At 44.6% G+C, this 16522-nt stretch overlaps 1 protein-coding gene across 4 annotated transcripts in view; it reads right to left on the bottom strand.

Moving 5' to 3' along the window:
• Positions 1–4471, bottom strand: part of PCYT1B (phosphate cytidylyltransferase 1, choline, beta) — a 79879-nt gene extending 75408 nt beyond the window's left edge. For 3 of the 4 annotated variants that reach the window (XM_006085646.3, XM_006085645.3, XM_006085644.3), the window contains exon 1: positions 4134–4456. In XM_006085646.3, the coding sequence (XP_006085708.1) occupies positions 4134–4152 (19 nt within the window). In that variant the 5' untranslated portion in view covers positions 4153–4456. Of the gene's footprint in view, positions 1–4133 lie in introns of all 4 variants that reach the window. The other variant, XM_006085642.3, reaches the window with a different exon arrangement.
• Positions 4472–16522: the final 12051 nt, after the last annotated feature.

Raw genomic sequence — 16522 nt, forward strand, 5'->3', positions numbered from 1 at the left:
ACCAGCGATACAGTGATGACAAGACAGGTTTCTAGTCAACATCCCTGTGGCAAACTTTGACTCGCTCTCAAGGAGTTCACTACTCTCCTTTCTGTCCCCACTGCACCCGGTAACACAACTCTTAGCACGCTGTGCCCTTATCAACCTGTATGGAAACTATCTGTTTATGTTTCAGTCTCTTCTCGAATCTCTAGATCACAAAGTACTTGAGGACTCAGAGCTTAGCACGTAGTGGGGACTCAATCAATGAGGGCTGAGTTCAACTGGATCACAAAAGACAACCTTCACTGTAAATAATATAGAGGCAAACACACATAGACACGAACACTGTACACACCTTCTCTAGTGCCATGCTAAATAGAGAGTCCAATTCATGACCCAAAAAAGGCATTTTACACAATTGCTGAGATTTATTTTATTTTTTTAAATATATATTTTATTGATTTTTTTACAGAGAGGAAGGGAGACGGATAGAGAGTTAGAAACATCGATGAGAGAGAAACATCGATCAGCTGCCTCCTGTACACTCCCCACTGGGGATGTGCCCGCAACCAAGGTACATGCCCCTGGCCGGAATCGAACCTGGGACCTTTCAGTCCGCAGGCCGACGCTCTATCCACTGAGCCAAACCGATTAGGGGCAAATTCTTGAGATTTAAATAAAATCTGTATTTACAGACAATAACGTTTGGTGACATAAGTTCACATTCTGGAACTTGTAGTAAAGCTTTATAGCCCTTATATACTCAGAAATTTCCTTTTCCATTATTCCCAGGTAAAATTAAGAGTTTGGGGAGCCAGTGTGTGCATCAGCTAATACAATGACAACCACTCTGCCCTAGCCAGTTTGGCTCAGTGGATAGAGCATCGGCCGGAGAACTGAAAGGCCCCGGGTTTCATTCTGGTCAAAGACACATGCCTTGGTTGCAGGCTCGATCCCTGGCCCTGGTCGGGGCCCGTGCAGGAGGCAACCAATCGATGTGCCTCTCTCACATCGATGTTTCTCTCTGTGTGTGTCTCCCCTTCCCTTCCACTCTCTAAAAATCAATGGGAAAAAATGTCTTTGGGTGAAGATTAATAAAAAAAAAAGTTTAAAAAAAAAAGCACATGACAACCACTTTCGTAATTGCTACTTTAAAAAAGAATGTTTTGCCGAAACCGGTTTGGCTCAGTGGATAGAGCGTCGGCCTGCGGACTGAGGGGTCCCAGGTTCGATTCCGGTCAAGGGTATGTACCTGGGTTGTGGGCACATCCCCAGTAGGAGATGTGCAGGAGGCAGCTGATCGATGTTTCTCTCTCATCAATGTTTCTAACTCTCTATCTCTCTCCCTTCCTCTCTGTAAAAAATCAATAAAATATATTTTAAAAAAATAAATAAATAAAATAAAAAAGAATGTTTTATTATTGAGTCCTGTTTTCTCTAAACGGTTATGAATTCAAGTTTGGTGGCAAGTGGGAGAAGGAGCCTGTCTTCTGCAGGTGAATCTCTCAAGTCTTTCATGCACTTTCCAAAGTTACGCAGCAGCCACACCTTGCTGCCACTGTGGCGGCAGGGGCCCATGTGTAATTTTGGACAAATGTGCTTGGGTGCTGGGAAAAACCCAGAATTTATATAATTTGAAATGTGAAGATATCAGCAAAGCTAAAGATCAACAGAAACTACTGAAACCTTCCAAAGAAATGCAAGTTTAGCATTTTCACTTGCCATTCATTCTCTTCAGGAGCAAACTTTGTTATTAAGTAGTTCACACGTGCCTGCATCCTTAAAGTAAAATCCTTAGCAAAGAAAAGTTGGGCTCTGAAGTGTAAATCAAAATTTAGATATACCCCTACAGTGATCAAAGTTTGCTGATCAGAGAAAAGGCGCTTCGAAGAACTGAGTGCAGTGGCTTACAAGTTGGTTGCAGTCCCTATTTAAACAGAGCCCGTTTTCAGCAGATCATGATTATGATGGACAACATATAACATTTTTATCAAAAGTAGAACAAAGCAGCCCTAGCTGGTTTGGGTCAGTGGATAGAGCATCGGCCTGCAGACCAAAGGGTCCCTGGTTTGAACCCGGTCAAGGGCCCGTACCTCGGTTGCAGGCTCCTCCCCCGCCAGGGCCCTAGTAGGGGCTTGTGCAAGAGGCAACCAATTGATGTGTTTCTCTCACATCAAGATTTCTCTTTGTCTTTCCCTCTCTCTCTCTTCCATTCTCTCTAAAAATCAATGGAAAAATATACTCGGGTGAGGATTAAAAAAAAAAAAACAGAACAAAACAGTGGAACTGTTGTATATTCTTCACACACACACACACACACACACACACACACACACACATACACACACACTTTAAGCCAGAACTGCCAAAAAGATGGGGAGTGGATGTTTCTCACCTAAGAGTGTGTTGTAGGGGGGAAATCTTCCACTTTGCAGGGGTAGAGCTCTGGGTTCAAATCCCAGATCTACCCCTTTGAAGCAATGTGACTTTGGGGAAGTCACTTACCCTCTCTGAACCTGTTTCCTCATTTCTAAAGCAGCAGGGAGATGGAAGTATAACATTGCCAGCTTTGCATGGTTCTTGGGAGTTAACTCCAGGCTGAGCTGTTACAAGTGAAAGTGAAAAGTACTTGAACTTGCTTCCTTCCCTTGATTTCCTCTGCCCACCCTCTCAGGCAGAAGCAAGCAAGGGAAAGAATTGCTAAAAGGCAAAAAGGGAAGGAAAAGAAGTTGGCACAAGAGACTCAACCGATACACAAACTGGAACTGGATGCTGCCTTTCTCTCCCCTACCCTTTACCTACCTGTCAGCAAGTCTGATGCAAATTGGAACATTGGGTTTAACTTTTAAAAACATTTTGGGTGACACGTTTTTAGTGGTCAGTTTTTTCTATGCTAAAACATGAGATATCTAGTAGCTCAAAGGAATTCCTTATTGGGATGGTTTGTATCTTTTGAGGACATAGGTAAAACGTTTATGTATGACATTCAATAAGTGGCTTAAAGTGCTGGGGAGCAGTTAATATCAAATTGCCTTAACAAAATATATTTTTGAAAAAACAGAAGCACAGTGAACAAAAGGCCCCGGGACTCTAATATAACTTCCTTTGTTTTCATGTATTAGGAAGTTGTCCTAAGCCTGCCTTTGAATCCTTATGAACCCTTATGAAGAAATAACAGTTTCATGATGGGCTGGCTTTGGAATCTGTGAGCCCTCATTGGGGTAGTTCACGGAAAATACTACATTACAAAATCCTTAAAAAACAATAAAAAAAACCCTCTTCCCAGGGTCAAACTCCACAGCCAATCAAAATATTGCACCCTTTAACTTGAGGGAAATGCTAGAGAGAAAATATAGCTCTAAACAGTGTATGGCTTGGATCTGAGGGTTCAAAGAGAGGTCTCCCCAAGTTCCACAAGACTCCAGGCCACCGAAAACCCGCTACCCATTTGTTGTTTTTGATTCAGTTAATGAGAAGGAAGGAAGCGCTAAGTGCCCCATTTACACTTATTAAAGGCATGCAGCCCCTTGCTAAGTAAATGCAGCTCCCCCAGGTTCCCATACCTGAAGAGAAACCCTGACAGCAGACCCGGAAATGCTTGCAATTCATTTAAGATACACGTTATTTCTAAATACATCATCGAGGGACTCTTTTGCTTAGTTATTTTGACATTTTCAAGCAAATGGGGAAGTTTGCTTCCATGTCGTTTTTCATGTTTACCAAACAGGCATTAGGCACCAACATTAGTTGAAGACCGAATCATTCCTTACCTAGGACTGAGAACTTAACGGACTCGTCCCAAGCTTTGCGAAAAGAATACCATTTTGTAAATTGCACTGTGGCTTTTTTTTTTTTATCTTCAGACGAGAACACACTTAAAAGGAAAAAGGCCATTCCCTCCTCCCAAGCACAAAAACACAGCAGAGCCCAAGCAGCCCGTTTCCTACCCAGCCGGTACAATAATGCTTTGTAAGCGGAGAGCAGCGCCGGGTAGAGAAGCTAAATATAAACAGCTGAGAAGGATTAGGCGGTAGCTCCATTCTCATTTACATGAAAATCCTCAGCATCTTTTTCCTCGCTGGCTGCAGGCGCATAAGGAATTCTTTTGTGCCATAGCCACGCATACATTTGCATCCTTTGTCTTTACTTACCAGTCGAGGCTGTGGGCATGTGTGCTCTATTTCCTCCATGGTTTCTGAGGGAGGCTCATTGGAAAGGGATTTTGGGATACCTGTTTCTGACTCAGCATCAGTGGTAAGTACTGGCATGGCCAGTGAATGCTCCCTCCAAGCTCTACACCCCGTCAGTCTCCTCCCAGGCAGAGGATGTTTTCTTTCTCAGGTATTTTTCTCTTCCTTACCCATCCCCCTTCTTCATCACTTCTTTCTGTCTATCCTGGGGGGAGTAAAGAGGTTACCCCCCCACCCCCGCCCCTTTCGTTCTGGGAGAAGCCGAGAGGCAAGGCCTCAGTTTATCACTAGAACAAGCAGATGGCACTGGAGCTGCGGTGCGGGATACAGTACTCCATTTGCATGGAGCGCGCTGATTGGCTACTGTCATCATAGTACCACTCCGCTAGGGAGCGGCCGCGCCCATTGGCGGCCTGCCGTGCCCACGGGGCCGAACTTGCCGCTTTTGTTTCTTTTCTTTAATTCAGTTGCAAAGGTCTCAGTCCACTGGGGAAAGGGACCCGGGCTGCATTACCCAGATAAGATAAAAAACGCTTCCGGAGGCGGGGACAGGATGCCCCAAGAAAGAACACTGTAGACCTCTGCTAAAAAAGAACCATGTCCCTGGCGCGTTTGATGTGGTCCAGTCAGAAATTTGCCCAACAGGAGTCACTTTGAAGACAAAGCCACTTTTGAGCCCAAACTCCCTGTGCCCGCAATTGTCCGCTAACCCGGGAGGGCTTCTCAGGGCATTTATTGTGAGCACCTGAGTGTTCACCCCTTGACTGCAACAAGAGCAGGACAGATCCCCTGAGGCCTGGCTTCACCTCCTGGAGCCTAGCCCTTGCGGGGGGGCGGCGCGGGGGGGCGGTGAGGGGGAGACTTTGAAGGAGGTAAATTGTTTTCAATAACTTGCCTTTTACCCCTGACTGCTCTCTCCAATTGCTTCCTTCCTCAGCCATACTCCCCCTGGTCCCCTATTCTGTTTCCTCAGTAAAGTTGCTGTTGTTTGCCCTTCCATACATTGTTCCACATGCTCATTTCCTCTGCTCCACCTCCTAAGCACCCAGCTCTCAGCAAATGCTCATGCAATCACACAAACATCCCAGAGGGGGTGTTAAAGAGGAAGTGACAATGTCTGAATCAGTCAGGAATACCCCCCTATTTTAAGAGGGACATACACTCAAAAAAACTTATGAAGGTATTCATTCTTGTGAAATATTGCACTTTTAATGATATTAATAAAAGTCATGGTAATTGCTAGCATTTATTAAGCACAGGCACAGTGCTAAGTACTTTACCTAGATCTTGTTTAATCTTCATAAGAACCCAAAGAAGTTGATCCTATTATCCCCATTTTACAGGTGAAGAAATTGCAATTTAGAGTAATTGCTCAGGGCCTCAAACTCATAAGCAGGGGTCCTCAAACTTTTTAAACAGGGGGCCAGTTCACTGTTCCTCAGACCATTGGAGGGCCGGACTATAGTTTAAAAAAAACTATGAACAAATTCCTATGCACACTGCACATATCTTATTTTGAAGTAAAAAAAACAAAACGGGAACAAATACAATATTTGTATTTGCATGTGGCCCGCGGGCTGTAGTTTGAGGACCCCTGCTCATAAGCAATAGAGCTGGAATTGAAAGGATGGGGTGTGGGCCAGGGATGCAGCAGGTGTAGAAAGAGCACCTAGATAGGTGTCCTCTTAAGGTAAGTCCCTGGGCTTCTAGATCTTTCATTTTAATGTATAGCAGTGGTTTTCATCCAAGTGTGGTCCACGACCAGCAGCACCAACATCAGCATCACTTGGAAACTTGTTAGAAATGCAAATGATTCCCCCTCTTGAAGACTTGATTCAGTAGCTCTGGGGAGGGGCCAGGATTCACAGTCTAACAAGTTCCTACGTGATACTAACGCTGCAGATCCTGGGACCATACTTTGAGAACCAGTAGTTCAAAGAATGAGATAAAAAATACCTGTTCTGCCTCCCTCACAGAATTTGGGAGATCAAATAAGATATCATGTGAAAGCACTCTGCAAATTAGAATGTGCTATACCAGTGGTCGGCAAACCGCGGCTCGTGAGCCACATGCGGCTCTTTGGCCCCTTGAGTGTGGCTCTTCCACAAAATACCACGTGTGGGCGCGCATGTACAGTGGGATTGAAACTTCGTGGCCCATGCACAGAAGTCGGTTTTCGGCCTAGGTGAGTCTATTTTGAAGAAGTGGCTCTAGAAGAAGTGGGGAGTGTCGGTAGGTTGGGCGATGCGGTGCAGATGGGCCCCAGGATACGCAGCGCGGGTGGGGGGGGGCGATTCATGCACGAGTTAAGTGAGCCAGTCAGTCAGCAGTCTCATTGTGCAGTGGTTAGTGCTAGTTGTGTCCACAAATGGCAGGCGGGTGACAAAAGTACCTACTCGAAGCATAAAGTTACCTGTGTTTTTCCAACCAGCTGCAAATCCTACAGGTATTTTTGTCATCAATATAAGAATTGTAATTATCTTGTGTTGGTGGCTTTATTATTATAAAATGAAACATTTTTTTAGGTGCCCTGTTTGACATGGCTACAAAGAAGAAGCAAACTACCTATATAGTTTAAGTTTAAAAAATTTGGCCCTCAAAAGAAATTTCAATCGTTGTACTGTTGATATTTGGCTCTGTTGACTAATGAGTTTGCCGACCACTGTGCTATATTAATGTAAGGGATCATTATTTTTTACTAGTGGCCCGGTGCACGAAATTTGTGCACATTAAAAGGGGATTAATTAGAGGAAATACTTTAATATTGCTATTTGCCTTTTCTCTATAATAGAAGAGTCAGAGATGAAAGAAAATTAGGAAAATGTATATGAAAATCTTCCTCCTGTCAGAGTCTGGGGCATACCATGGGACCCAGAGTCAAGTCCCTGCCCACTTACATGCACCTCAAAATCATGAGAGACCCAAACCTGGCCAGCCCCACCACCACTGGGCTAGATCCAGACCTTGTAAAGCCCCGCCAGGCGGGGTTGCAGCCTCAGGTCCCCCGTGAAGCCGCACCAGGTGGGGGACATGGCTTGAGGTCCCCTAGCCCAGCACCAGGGTGGGAAACGTGGCCTGAGATCCCCTGTCAAGCCCCACTGGGCGGGGGGTGCAGCCATAGGTCCCCCGGCCTGGCACTGGGAGCAGGGGCTCAGCCTCAGGTCCCCCATCAATCCCTTCTGGGAGCAGGGTGCAGCCTCAGGTCCCTCATCAAGCCCCGCTGGGTGGGGGGGCATGGCCTGAGGTCCCCCGGCCCAGCACCGGGGTAGGAGACACACCTTGAGGGCCCCTGTCAATCCCCGCCAGGTGGGGGGCGCAGCCTGAGGTCCCCCATCAAGCCCCACCGGGTGGTGGGCATGGCCTGAGGTCCTCTGGCCTGGCACCAGGGTAGGAGGCATGGCCTGAGGTCCCCTGTCAAGCCCCACCGGGCTGGGGGCATGGCCTGAGGTCACCTGTCAAGCCCTACTGGGCGGGGGGCACACCTTGAGGTCCCATGTCAATCCCCGCCAGGCTGGGGGCGTTGCCTGAGGTCCCCTGTCAATCCCCGCCAGGTGGGGGTGTGGCCTCAGGTCTCCTGGCCCGGTGCCAGGGCAGGGTTGCGACCTCAGATCCCCTGGCCTGGTGCTGGGGCGGGAGGGCGTGTCCTGAGGTCCCCCTTCGAGCCCCAAGGGGGGGGCTGGAGGGGCACAGCCTCAGGTCCCTACTGATTGCTCATTAAGGCTCGTTACGGGAACTCAACCTCCGCTGTGGGCGCAACCATCTTGTGTTACAGAACCCCCCCCCCCCCACTGCCTCCACTGTGAGCACAGCCATCTTTGTGGTGGAGTGATGGTCAATTTGTATATTCCCTCTTTATTATATAGGATTACTCTTTAAATAAGCAAAGAGACTTACCTTAACAGAAGAAGAAAATGGAGTCTGCAGCAGAGCTTGACAGTTATAGAGCCTACCACTTTAAATCAGAATGACATCACTTGACATCGCAGTTATTACCAACTAGAGGCCCAGTGCACAAATTTGTGCATGGGTGGGGTCTGGCCGGCCCGGCCCCAATCAGGGTGGATCCAGGCTAGGCCTGTCGGGAGGAGGAGATTGCGGGTGATTGGCCAGTGGACCCCACCTCCAATTGGGGTTGGGGAGCCGATTGGGGGTGGGCTTGGCCATGGGGAGGGGCTGTGGGTGGTTGGCCAGCTGACCCTGCCCCTGATTGGGGTGGGGGGGCTGATCTGGGGTGGGGCCAGGTGAGGGGAGGGGCTTCAGGAAGTTGGCCAGCTGGCCCCACCCCCTATTGGGGTGGGGGGCAATCAGGGACGGGGCCAGCCAGGGGGAAGGGCTGCAGGCAGATGAGGATTGTGGGGGCCCATTGGGGGTGGGGCTTGCCAGGGGGAGGGGCCACAGGAGGTTGGCCAGCTGGCCCCACCCCCTGATCAGGCCAGTTCACTGGCCACAGAGGGCGTCATGGCAACTGGTCATTCTGGTCGTTATGGTTCCGGTCATTACAGCATTACAGTCGCTGGCTTCATATATATATACACATATATACTTGAGAAAACTCCAATGATGCAAGAATTCCAGTGACACTTGGGTCATCTGAAAAGAGGTCTTCCTGCCCACTTCCTCCCTCCTCATCCTCCCCATTTCCATCAAATCAAGACGCTGCCTCTGCCTAGGATGAGTATCTTCATTGTGTCACCCAAGTCAGACCCTTACCTAGCAGTGCCATTATGTTAAATACAAGTCACACTCAACACATATTCAGCCTAAGTCCTTGAACCTCACAATTTAGACTTGTCTTCTGTCTTGAGGGTTAACTCTGTAACTACTACCAATTCCATTCCTATTCCATCCAGCCTTGTCTTGGCTTCCTCTTATCTCTCACCCCGCAGGCCAGAGGTTGAATCTCGATATGTCTCACAGTCCTAATGTGCAGAAATAGACACTTTCAGGCACTTCTCTTAGAGGGTTCCTTACCACTCACTCCAGGGACAGAGTCTTGACTGCTATTGCAACCCTAAATGTCTTGTGTGTGTGTGTGTGTGTGTGTGTGTGTGTGTGCCCTTGACTGGAATCGAACCCGGGACCCTTCAGTCCAAAGGCCAATGCTCTATCCACTGAGCCAAACCAGCTGGAGCTAAACATCTTAATAATACCTACATGGGTTATTTTAACTTGGGGACTTCATAATGCTATTAAGATGATTAGTTGAGAATGGTCAGTTAATTTCACACAATGGAACTAAATATTCCATAACCCAGGGGTTATGTGGGGAGAAGGGATTGTTCAAATCCTGAGGATGGTAATAGTTACACAAATTATACAGGTATTAACATTGCTAAAAACTCCATAGGGCACATTTGCCAGTACACACTAACAGACTTTAATATATTTTTATTGATTTCAGAGAGGAAGGGAGGGAGGGAGAGATTGAAACATCAGTGATGACGGAGAATCATTGATTGGATGCCTCATGCATGTCCCCCACTGGGGATTGAGCCCACAACCCAGGCATGTGCCCTTGACCAGACTCAAACCTGGGTTGCAGGCTCGATCCCCAGTAGGGGGCGTGCAGGAGGCAGCTGACCAATGATTCTCTCTACCCCTCTCCCTTCCTCTCTGAAATCAATAAAAATATGTAAAAAAAAAAAAAGTTGTCGAAAATATCATTTCCAAAGATCTGCAGGGAAGAGCTAAAAGAATCTCTTCGGAGCAGAGGCTGTCTGAGCCCTAACCCATCCCCTCGGGCCTTATCATTGTGGTGAACTGCCCCACTGCCAACTGTCAGCACCTGCATCTCTCTGGCTGAGGGCTTTCTTTGGCCATGGGAAACACCTGCCCCCTTCACCCATTCACCCACACCACCACTGAGGCAGATATGACCCCTTCCCTCCCCCAAGAGCTCTCAACCAATGATTTACAGGAGTGAATGTACAAAAACCCAAGTCCTCTACACGACCCCAGAGTTCCCCAGGGCATTAATTTCCACTCACCATGGTGGTAGCCGGCTTGACTAGCTCACTCATCCACTCTCCTGAGGGTGTTTCCTGGGCTGACTTCCCAAATCAACTACTTGAACTTGAATCCTTGTCTCAGCATCTGCTTCTGCGGTATCTCCAACTAAGGCCCTATTTCAGTGTCTCATCACAAAGTTTTAATGTGATCTGTTTCTTATGATGAAATACCTTTCATATCATTACATGTGGATGAAAATGAGTCAAAACCTGGTATATGAAAGTCTATTTTTCAGTAGGCATTACATTGAAGGCTTTTCTTCTTTAAAAATACCCTTCCCTTTAATTTTTCAATTTTTAATCTAGCCGAAACCGGTTTGGCTCATTGGACAGAGCGTCGGCCTGCGGACTGAAAGGTCCCAGGTTCGATTCCGGTCAAGGGCATGTACCTGGGTTGCGGGCACATCCCCAGTGGGAGATGTGCAGGAGGCGGCTGATCGATGTTTCTAACTCTCTATCTCTCTCCCTTCCTCTCTGTAAAAAATCAATAAAATATATTTTAAAAAAAAATTTTTAATCTAGTCATCCTGATAGAAATTGTATAGCCATTGTATAAAAATGTCAGGTCAAGTATACTGAAAATTTTCAGTGGTTTAGCTAGTTTGTATGCCCCTACACATATTACACAGCTCTTAATATTATCAAAGCCACATGTAAAGTCTCCTTCCTCCCAAGTCCTCCCCCCATCCACCCCTTACCGTTACTCTAGGCATCAGTCTTTCCTTCATATCTCCTTTTTCTTCTTTACTCATTTTTCCTCACTGCCCCAGGTTCACCACAGAAGACTTCATCAAAAAGAAAGAGACTAGGGAAATGAAAGGTGAAGTTGACCAAAGAATTCTAGGTTACCTGGAAACCATTATTACCTGCTATGGAATTTTGTTACTTTCATGGTTCTAATTTGAGCCACTTCCCCATGTGGCTCATGGTTTGGGCCTAAAACCTGACATAAGCCAAAAAACAAAAATTCCACTATACTAAGTAATGAAACCCCTGCATAAATCATTTTCACCCACTCTGGGAAAATGATGGTAATAATTTTTTTCATTGTAAAGCATTCTACCCCTCACTTGGTGCTTTCATACATTGAATTATATCATAATAGCACTCTGAGATTGACAACTATTAATCATGAAAAATTTCAAATGAGTAAATAGATTTAGAGAGGTTAAGTGACATGAGCAGGGTCACACAGTAAATGGCAGAAGTATCATTTGAATCCAGGTCTCTTGAATCAAAGTTTATTTTCCACCACACCACCTCACTCTTTTTAAAAATATATATATATTACTGATTTTTTTTTTTTACAGAGAGGAAGGGAGAAGGATAGAGAGTTAGAAACATCAATGAGAAACATCTATCAACAGCCTCCTGCACGCCCCCTACTGCGGATGTGCCCGCAACCAAGGTACATGCCCTTGACCAGAATCGAACCTCGGACCTTTCAGTCCGCAGGCCGACGCTCTATCCACTGAGCCAAACCGGTTAGGGCTCACTCTTTTTAAAAATTTATTTTTTGAGAGAGAGAGAGAGAGAGAGAGAGAGAGAGAGAGAGAAGAAACATTGATGTGAGAGAGACACATGGACTGTCTGCCTCCCACATGCACCCCAACTGGGGATCGAACCCACAATCTAGGCGCGTGCCCTGACTGGGAATTGAACCGACAATCTTTCGGTGCACAGGGTGGTGTTCCAACAAACTGAGCCACACCAGCCAGGGCACTGCCTCACTCTTTGATATAGTTGGATTTGCTCTGTTAACAAGATTGCTAACTCATGCACATCTCATCATCCAAAATAACCCCTTCACTCCTCTTCTACTGAATTCCTGTAACATGAAGCACTCTTCACTTGTATTTATTCGGTTCATTTCATATCTCTGAAATCATGGACCTGGACTCATTGTTGGTGCTTGAATTTACTTATGACAGAAAAATAAACACAGATGCTTTGCCAGATTCACTGGTAGGTCAAGAGCCAAGCTGATACAAGTCTACGACCTATAAGGGCCATTAGGGGAAAAAATAATGGCCAGACATAAAAAGTAGTCAGAGCTTCAAAACTTATTTTTTGAAAAACAAAATCAAGATGATAAAATAAAAGTACTTTATTCTTCACATGGATTTTCTTTCTTTTTAAAAAATATATTTTATTTATTTTTTACAGAGAGGAAGGGAGAGGGACAGAGAGTCAGAAACATTGATGAGAGAGAAACATCTATCAGCTGCCTCCTGCACACCCCCCACTGGGGATGTGCCTACAACCAAGGTACATGCCCTTGACTGGAATCGAATCTGGGACCTTACACTCCGTAGACCAACGCTCTATCCACTGAGCCAAACCAGTTAGGGCTGGATTTTCTTCTTTTTCCAGCTTCCATAATAATAAAAAAAAGAGTTAACTTTTATTCATTCATTTGACCAAAATGTATTGAGGTTAAGGATAGCTGTATAAGGTGCTGGGGAGCAACTGCACAGACCCAACATGACAAACCTACTGCAGGAATGCAAATGGCACTCATGAAATGTCATTTTACATCTTATACTTAAAGGAAATGAATATTTGGCATGAGTTAGCAGGGGTGGGCAAACTTTTTGACTCGAGGGCCACAATGGGTTCTTAAACTGGACCGGAGGGCCGGAACAAAAGCATGGATGGAGTGTTTGTGTGAACTAATATAAATTCAAAGTAAACATCATTACATAAAAGGGTACGGTCTTTTTTTTTTTTTTTTAGTTTTATTCATTTCAAGCAGGCCGGATCCGGCCTGCGGGCCGTAGTTTGCCCACGGCTGAGTTAGAGAGATGATCAGTAAAGAGCTCCAGTTCTTAGCACTCAAAGACACCATACCATAATGGTTGTGCCTGTGTTTGAGAAGGTCCTAAAAGAGATGAGTTGTTCTAATCAAAATAAGATGTATTTATCTAAATGCTGATGATAAAATCTGTATGATGTATTTTGTTTTCCTGTAGCAAAACAGATACGTTAACAGCTTTTTATTTTGCATAAATTAAAGCTGCCCTTAGCTGGAATAAATAATTCTTATTGACATTACAGCTGTGTAGTCAGTAAAGAATTATTGTTGCTATTACTTGGTGGTATTTATAAACACTTTTATTTTCTAAGTGCTTTACAATCACTTATTGTCTAATTAATATCTAATCTGTTTACAAGTAATAATCACACGTGTAGTGCAGTATAATCAAAACTCCAAATGCAGCCGCCATCATACTCAAGAATGTTGTGTAAATTTTGGTTCCTCCTTGATGGGTCCAGACATATGGCTGAAACAGATAATACAAGAGAAAAGAATGAATAAAGATTCCTCACTTGGATTTGAGCATAATTTGGATTCACAACTTTTGTGTGCCCAATATATTATCTGAATGTCAGTGGATAAGTAAGAACATAGGTAATTTTCAACACTTAATGGCTCAATTACACAGACATATAATATTTTTAATTTATTTAAGCCACAAAATTGGATAATAGTTTATAATAAATGTTCAAGGGCAGGCACCAACTTAACATTGGAACTCTTAGTCACAATCACCATTTCAGTGATTTTCATGAAAAAGATCAAATGTAGCAAAGGTGACTCAGGGACTTTTGAGGTTAATCTAACCAGGTTCAAGTCTAGACCAAGCTATGGCCAGTACAAACACCTGCCAGTCTTAATTATCCAAGTGAGTGGATGTACTGCTCTTGCTCTTCGGTCTCCCCAAGTGTTATTCTATAAGCAATTATGAGGACCACAAAAGGATTTTTTGAAGCAGGTGACTGATATGCATACTAATCCAGATTTCCCCCCTAGAATTAATTTTCCTACATGTAGAATTGCTGAGTCAGAGTACTTGCATTTTTCAGGTTTTGTATGCGTGTTTTCTGCTACTATTATCAATTTGTCCTCTAGAGTAGTTGACCAAATTTACATGTCTGGTATTCCTAAAGAGTTGTCCTTCCTGTTTATTGATGTGCCATAACCAGCTCTCTTCCTTGTTGCTCTCCCACCAGGCAGTCTCCCGACACTGCAGCAAATACTGGAGTCCTGAGGACTGTGCCTGAGACCTCAATGTCATACAGATGTGCTTGACAGCCCTAGCTGGTCTGGCTCAGCAGATAGAGTGTCAGCCTGCAGACTGAAGGGTCCCGGGTTCAATTCTAGTCAAGAACACATGCCCGGGTTGTGGGCTTGATTCCCAGCAAAGGGGCGTGCAGGAGGCAGCGGATCAATGATTCTCATCATTGATGTTTCTATCTCTCTTTCCCTCTCCCTTCCTATCTGAAATCAATAAAAATACATTTTAAAACAAACAAAAACAAATGTGCTTGACTGGCAAGTGAGTAATCAAGACTGGGATAGGTAAGTTTATTAACAAGTAAACTATTATTATAATCCTTAGACGTTATACTACTCAATTATGAATGGCATGGAGTCCACAGTGAAATCTTCATCTTGCAAAATCTGTACTCAGAATCTTTAGATTCTCAGAGAGATTAGTTTAATCTTCTGTATTAGTTTCCTATTGCTATTGTAACAATTTACCACAGAAGTAGTGGTTTAAAAACAATACATGTTTATTATCTTAAAGTCCTTGGGGTCCGAAGTCTGAAATGGGTCTCAGTGGGCTAAAATCAAGGTATCAGCAAGATTGCATTTCTTCAGGAGGTTCTAGGAGGAAATCCGTTTCCTTGCCTTTTCCAGCTTCTAGAGCTATCCACATTACTTGGCTCATGGCCCTCTCCCTTTCATCTTTAATGCCAGCAATTGTCTCATTCCAGCCTCTGTCTGCCTCAGTAGTCACATCTCTAACTCCCCTGCCTGCCTCTTTCACTTGAAAGGACCCTTGTGATCACATTGGGCCCACCTGAATAATCTAGGATAGTCTCTCTCATCTTAAATTTTTAAATTACATCTGTAAAATCCCTTTTGCCATGTAAAGTCACATACACCCAGGTTCTTGGAATTAGAATGTAGACATCTTTCGGGGGGGGGGCATTATTCTGCCTACCACACCTTGCTTAGCATGAGCTGGACCTGGTATCTCATCTCAGATATTCAAACAATACATCGCCTGTAATTTTATTATTATTATTATTATTATTATTATTATTATTGATTTCAGAGAGGAAGGGAGAGGGAGAGAGAGAGATAGAAACATTGATGATGAGAGAGAATCATTAATCAGCTGCCTCCTGCACGCCCCCTACGGGAATCAAGCCCGAAACCCGGGCATCTGCCCTTGACTGAAATCAAACTCAGGACTCTTCAGTCTGCAAGCTGATGCTCTATCCACTGAGCCAAACCAGCTAGGGCTGTAATTTTAATATTAGTAATTTATGAAACCCTCCTCTATGTCAGGCACAGGCAGTGTGCCAGGTTTGCAGATAAGAATCAGTGCTTAGAGAGGTTAAGTAATTTGCCCAAGGTCAGTGGCAGAGCTGAGTTTCAAACTCAGGCCTGTTGAACTGCAAAGCTCCTGATCCTGCTCCTGCTTATTGTATGCTGCCCCTGAAGCTCGACATTTCCCATGCTCTGTTCAGTTTATTCTCTAGCCTTCATGTTGAAAGCTTTTCATTTGGTTTGACGTTTAATGATACAAAACTTTCTATTAAGCCCCTATAAATCCCATATTTGACTCACTCATAGGAGCCAGTAGACAATATCATCATGAAACACTCATTCAAGATAATGTCTCCACGTCCTCTAATAAATCTTCCAAAGAGTAGCAGTTGATGGGTTCTTCCTCCATAACATGAGCAGAAGTGGATTCACTAGGTTATGTTCTGTGTGAGTGAAATCTCTAAATGATACCGGGTGGTGCCAGTGAGAAATGATCGTTCCAAAGACCCACAAGTCTATCAGATATCTTATTCTTGAAAAAATAGAGCCTAACACTTTAGGGGTCAAAGGTCATGTCTTAAAGTCTCTCATTGTCTCTGCTTCACTTCACAAGTTTCTCAGCCTTGGCTGCACATTAGAATCACCAGGGGAGCTTTCAAAGCCACTGAGGCCTGGTTCCCACTTCCTAGAGATTCTGGCTTCATCAGCCTGGGCACAGTACCAGGACTTTTAAAAATGCTGAACAAAGAACCAAAACAAAACAAAACAAAACAAAGAACAGTTGAAAATCACTATGGTAAAGCAGAGATGACAAGGGACTTTATTAAGACATGGGTTTTGACCCCCAAACTATTATGCTCTCTTTTTTCCCGAAGCTCTCTATTAGTTTGCATTGAAAGAAATAAACCCTATAAGTGTGTGTGTCCCAAGAAGCTGGCTATATAAAAACCTTCAATATGTCTAAAAGCAATCACTTTAAGCATCTAGTCTACTTTAGT

Source organism: Myotis lucifugus, unplaced genomic scaffold, assembly GCF_000147115.1.
Source record: "Myotis lucifugus unplaced genomic scaffold, Myoluc2.0 scaffold_20, whole genome shotgun sequence".
NCBI lineage: Eukaryota > Metazoa > Chordata > Mammalia > Chiroptera > Vespertilionidae > Myotis > Myotis lucifugus.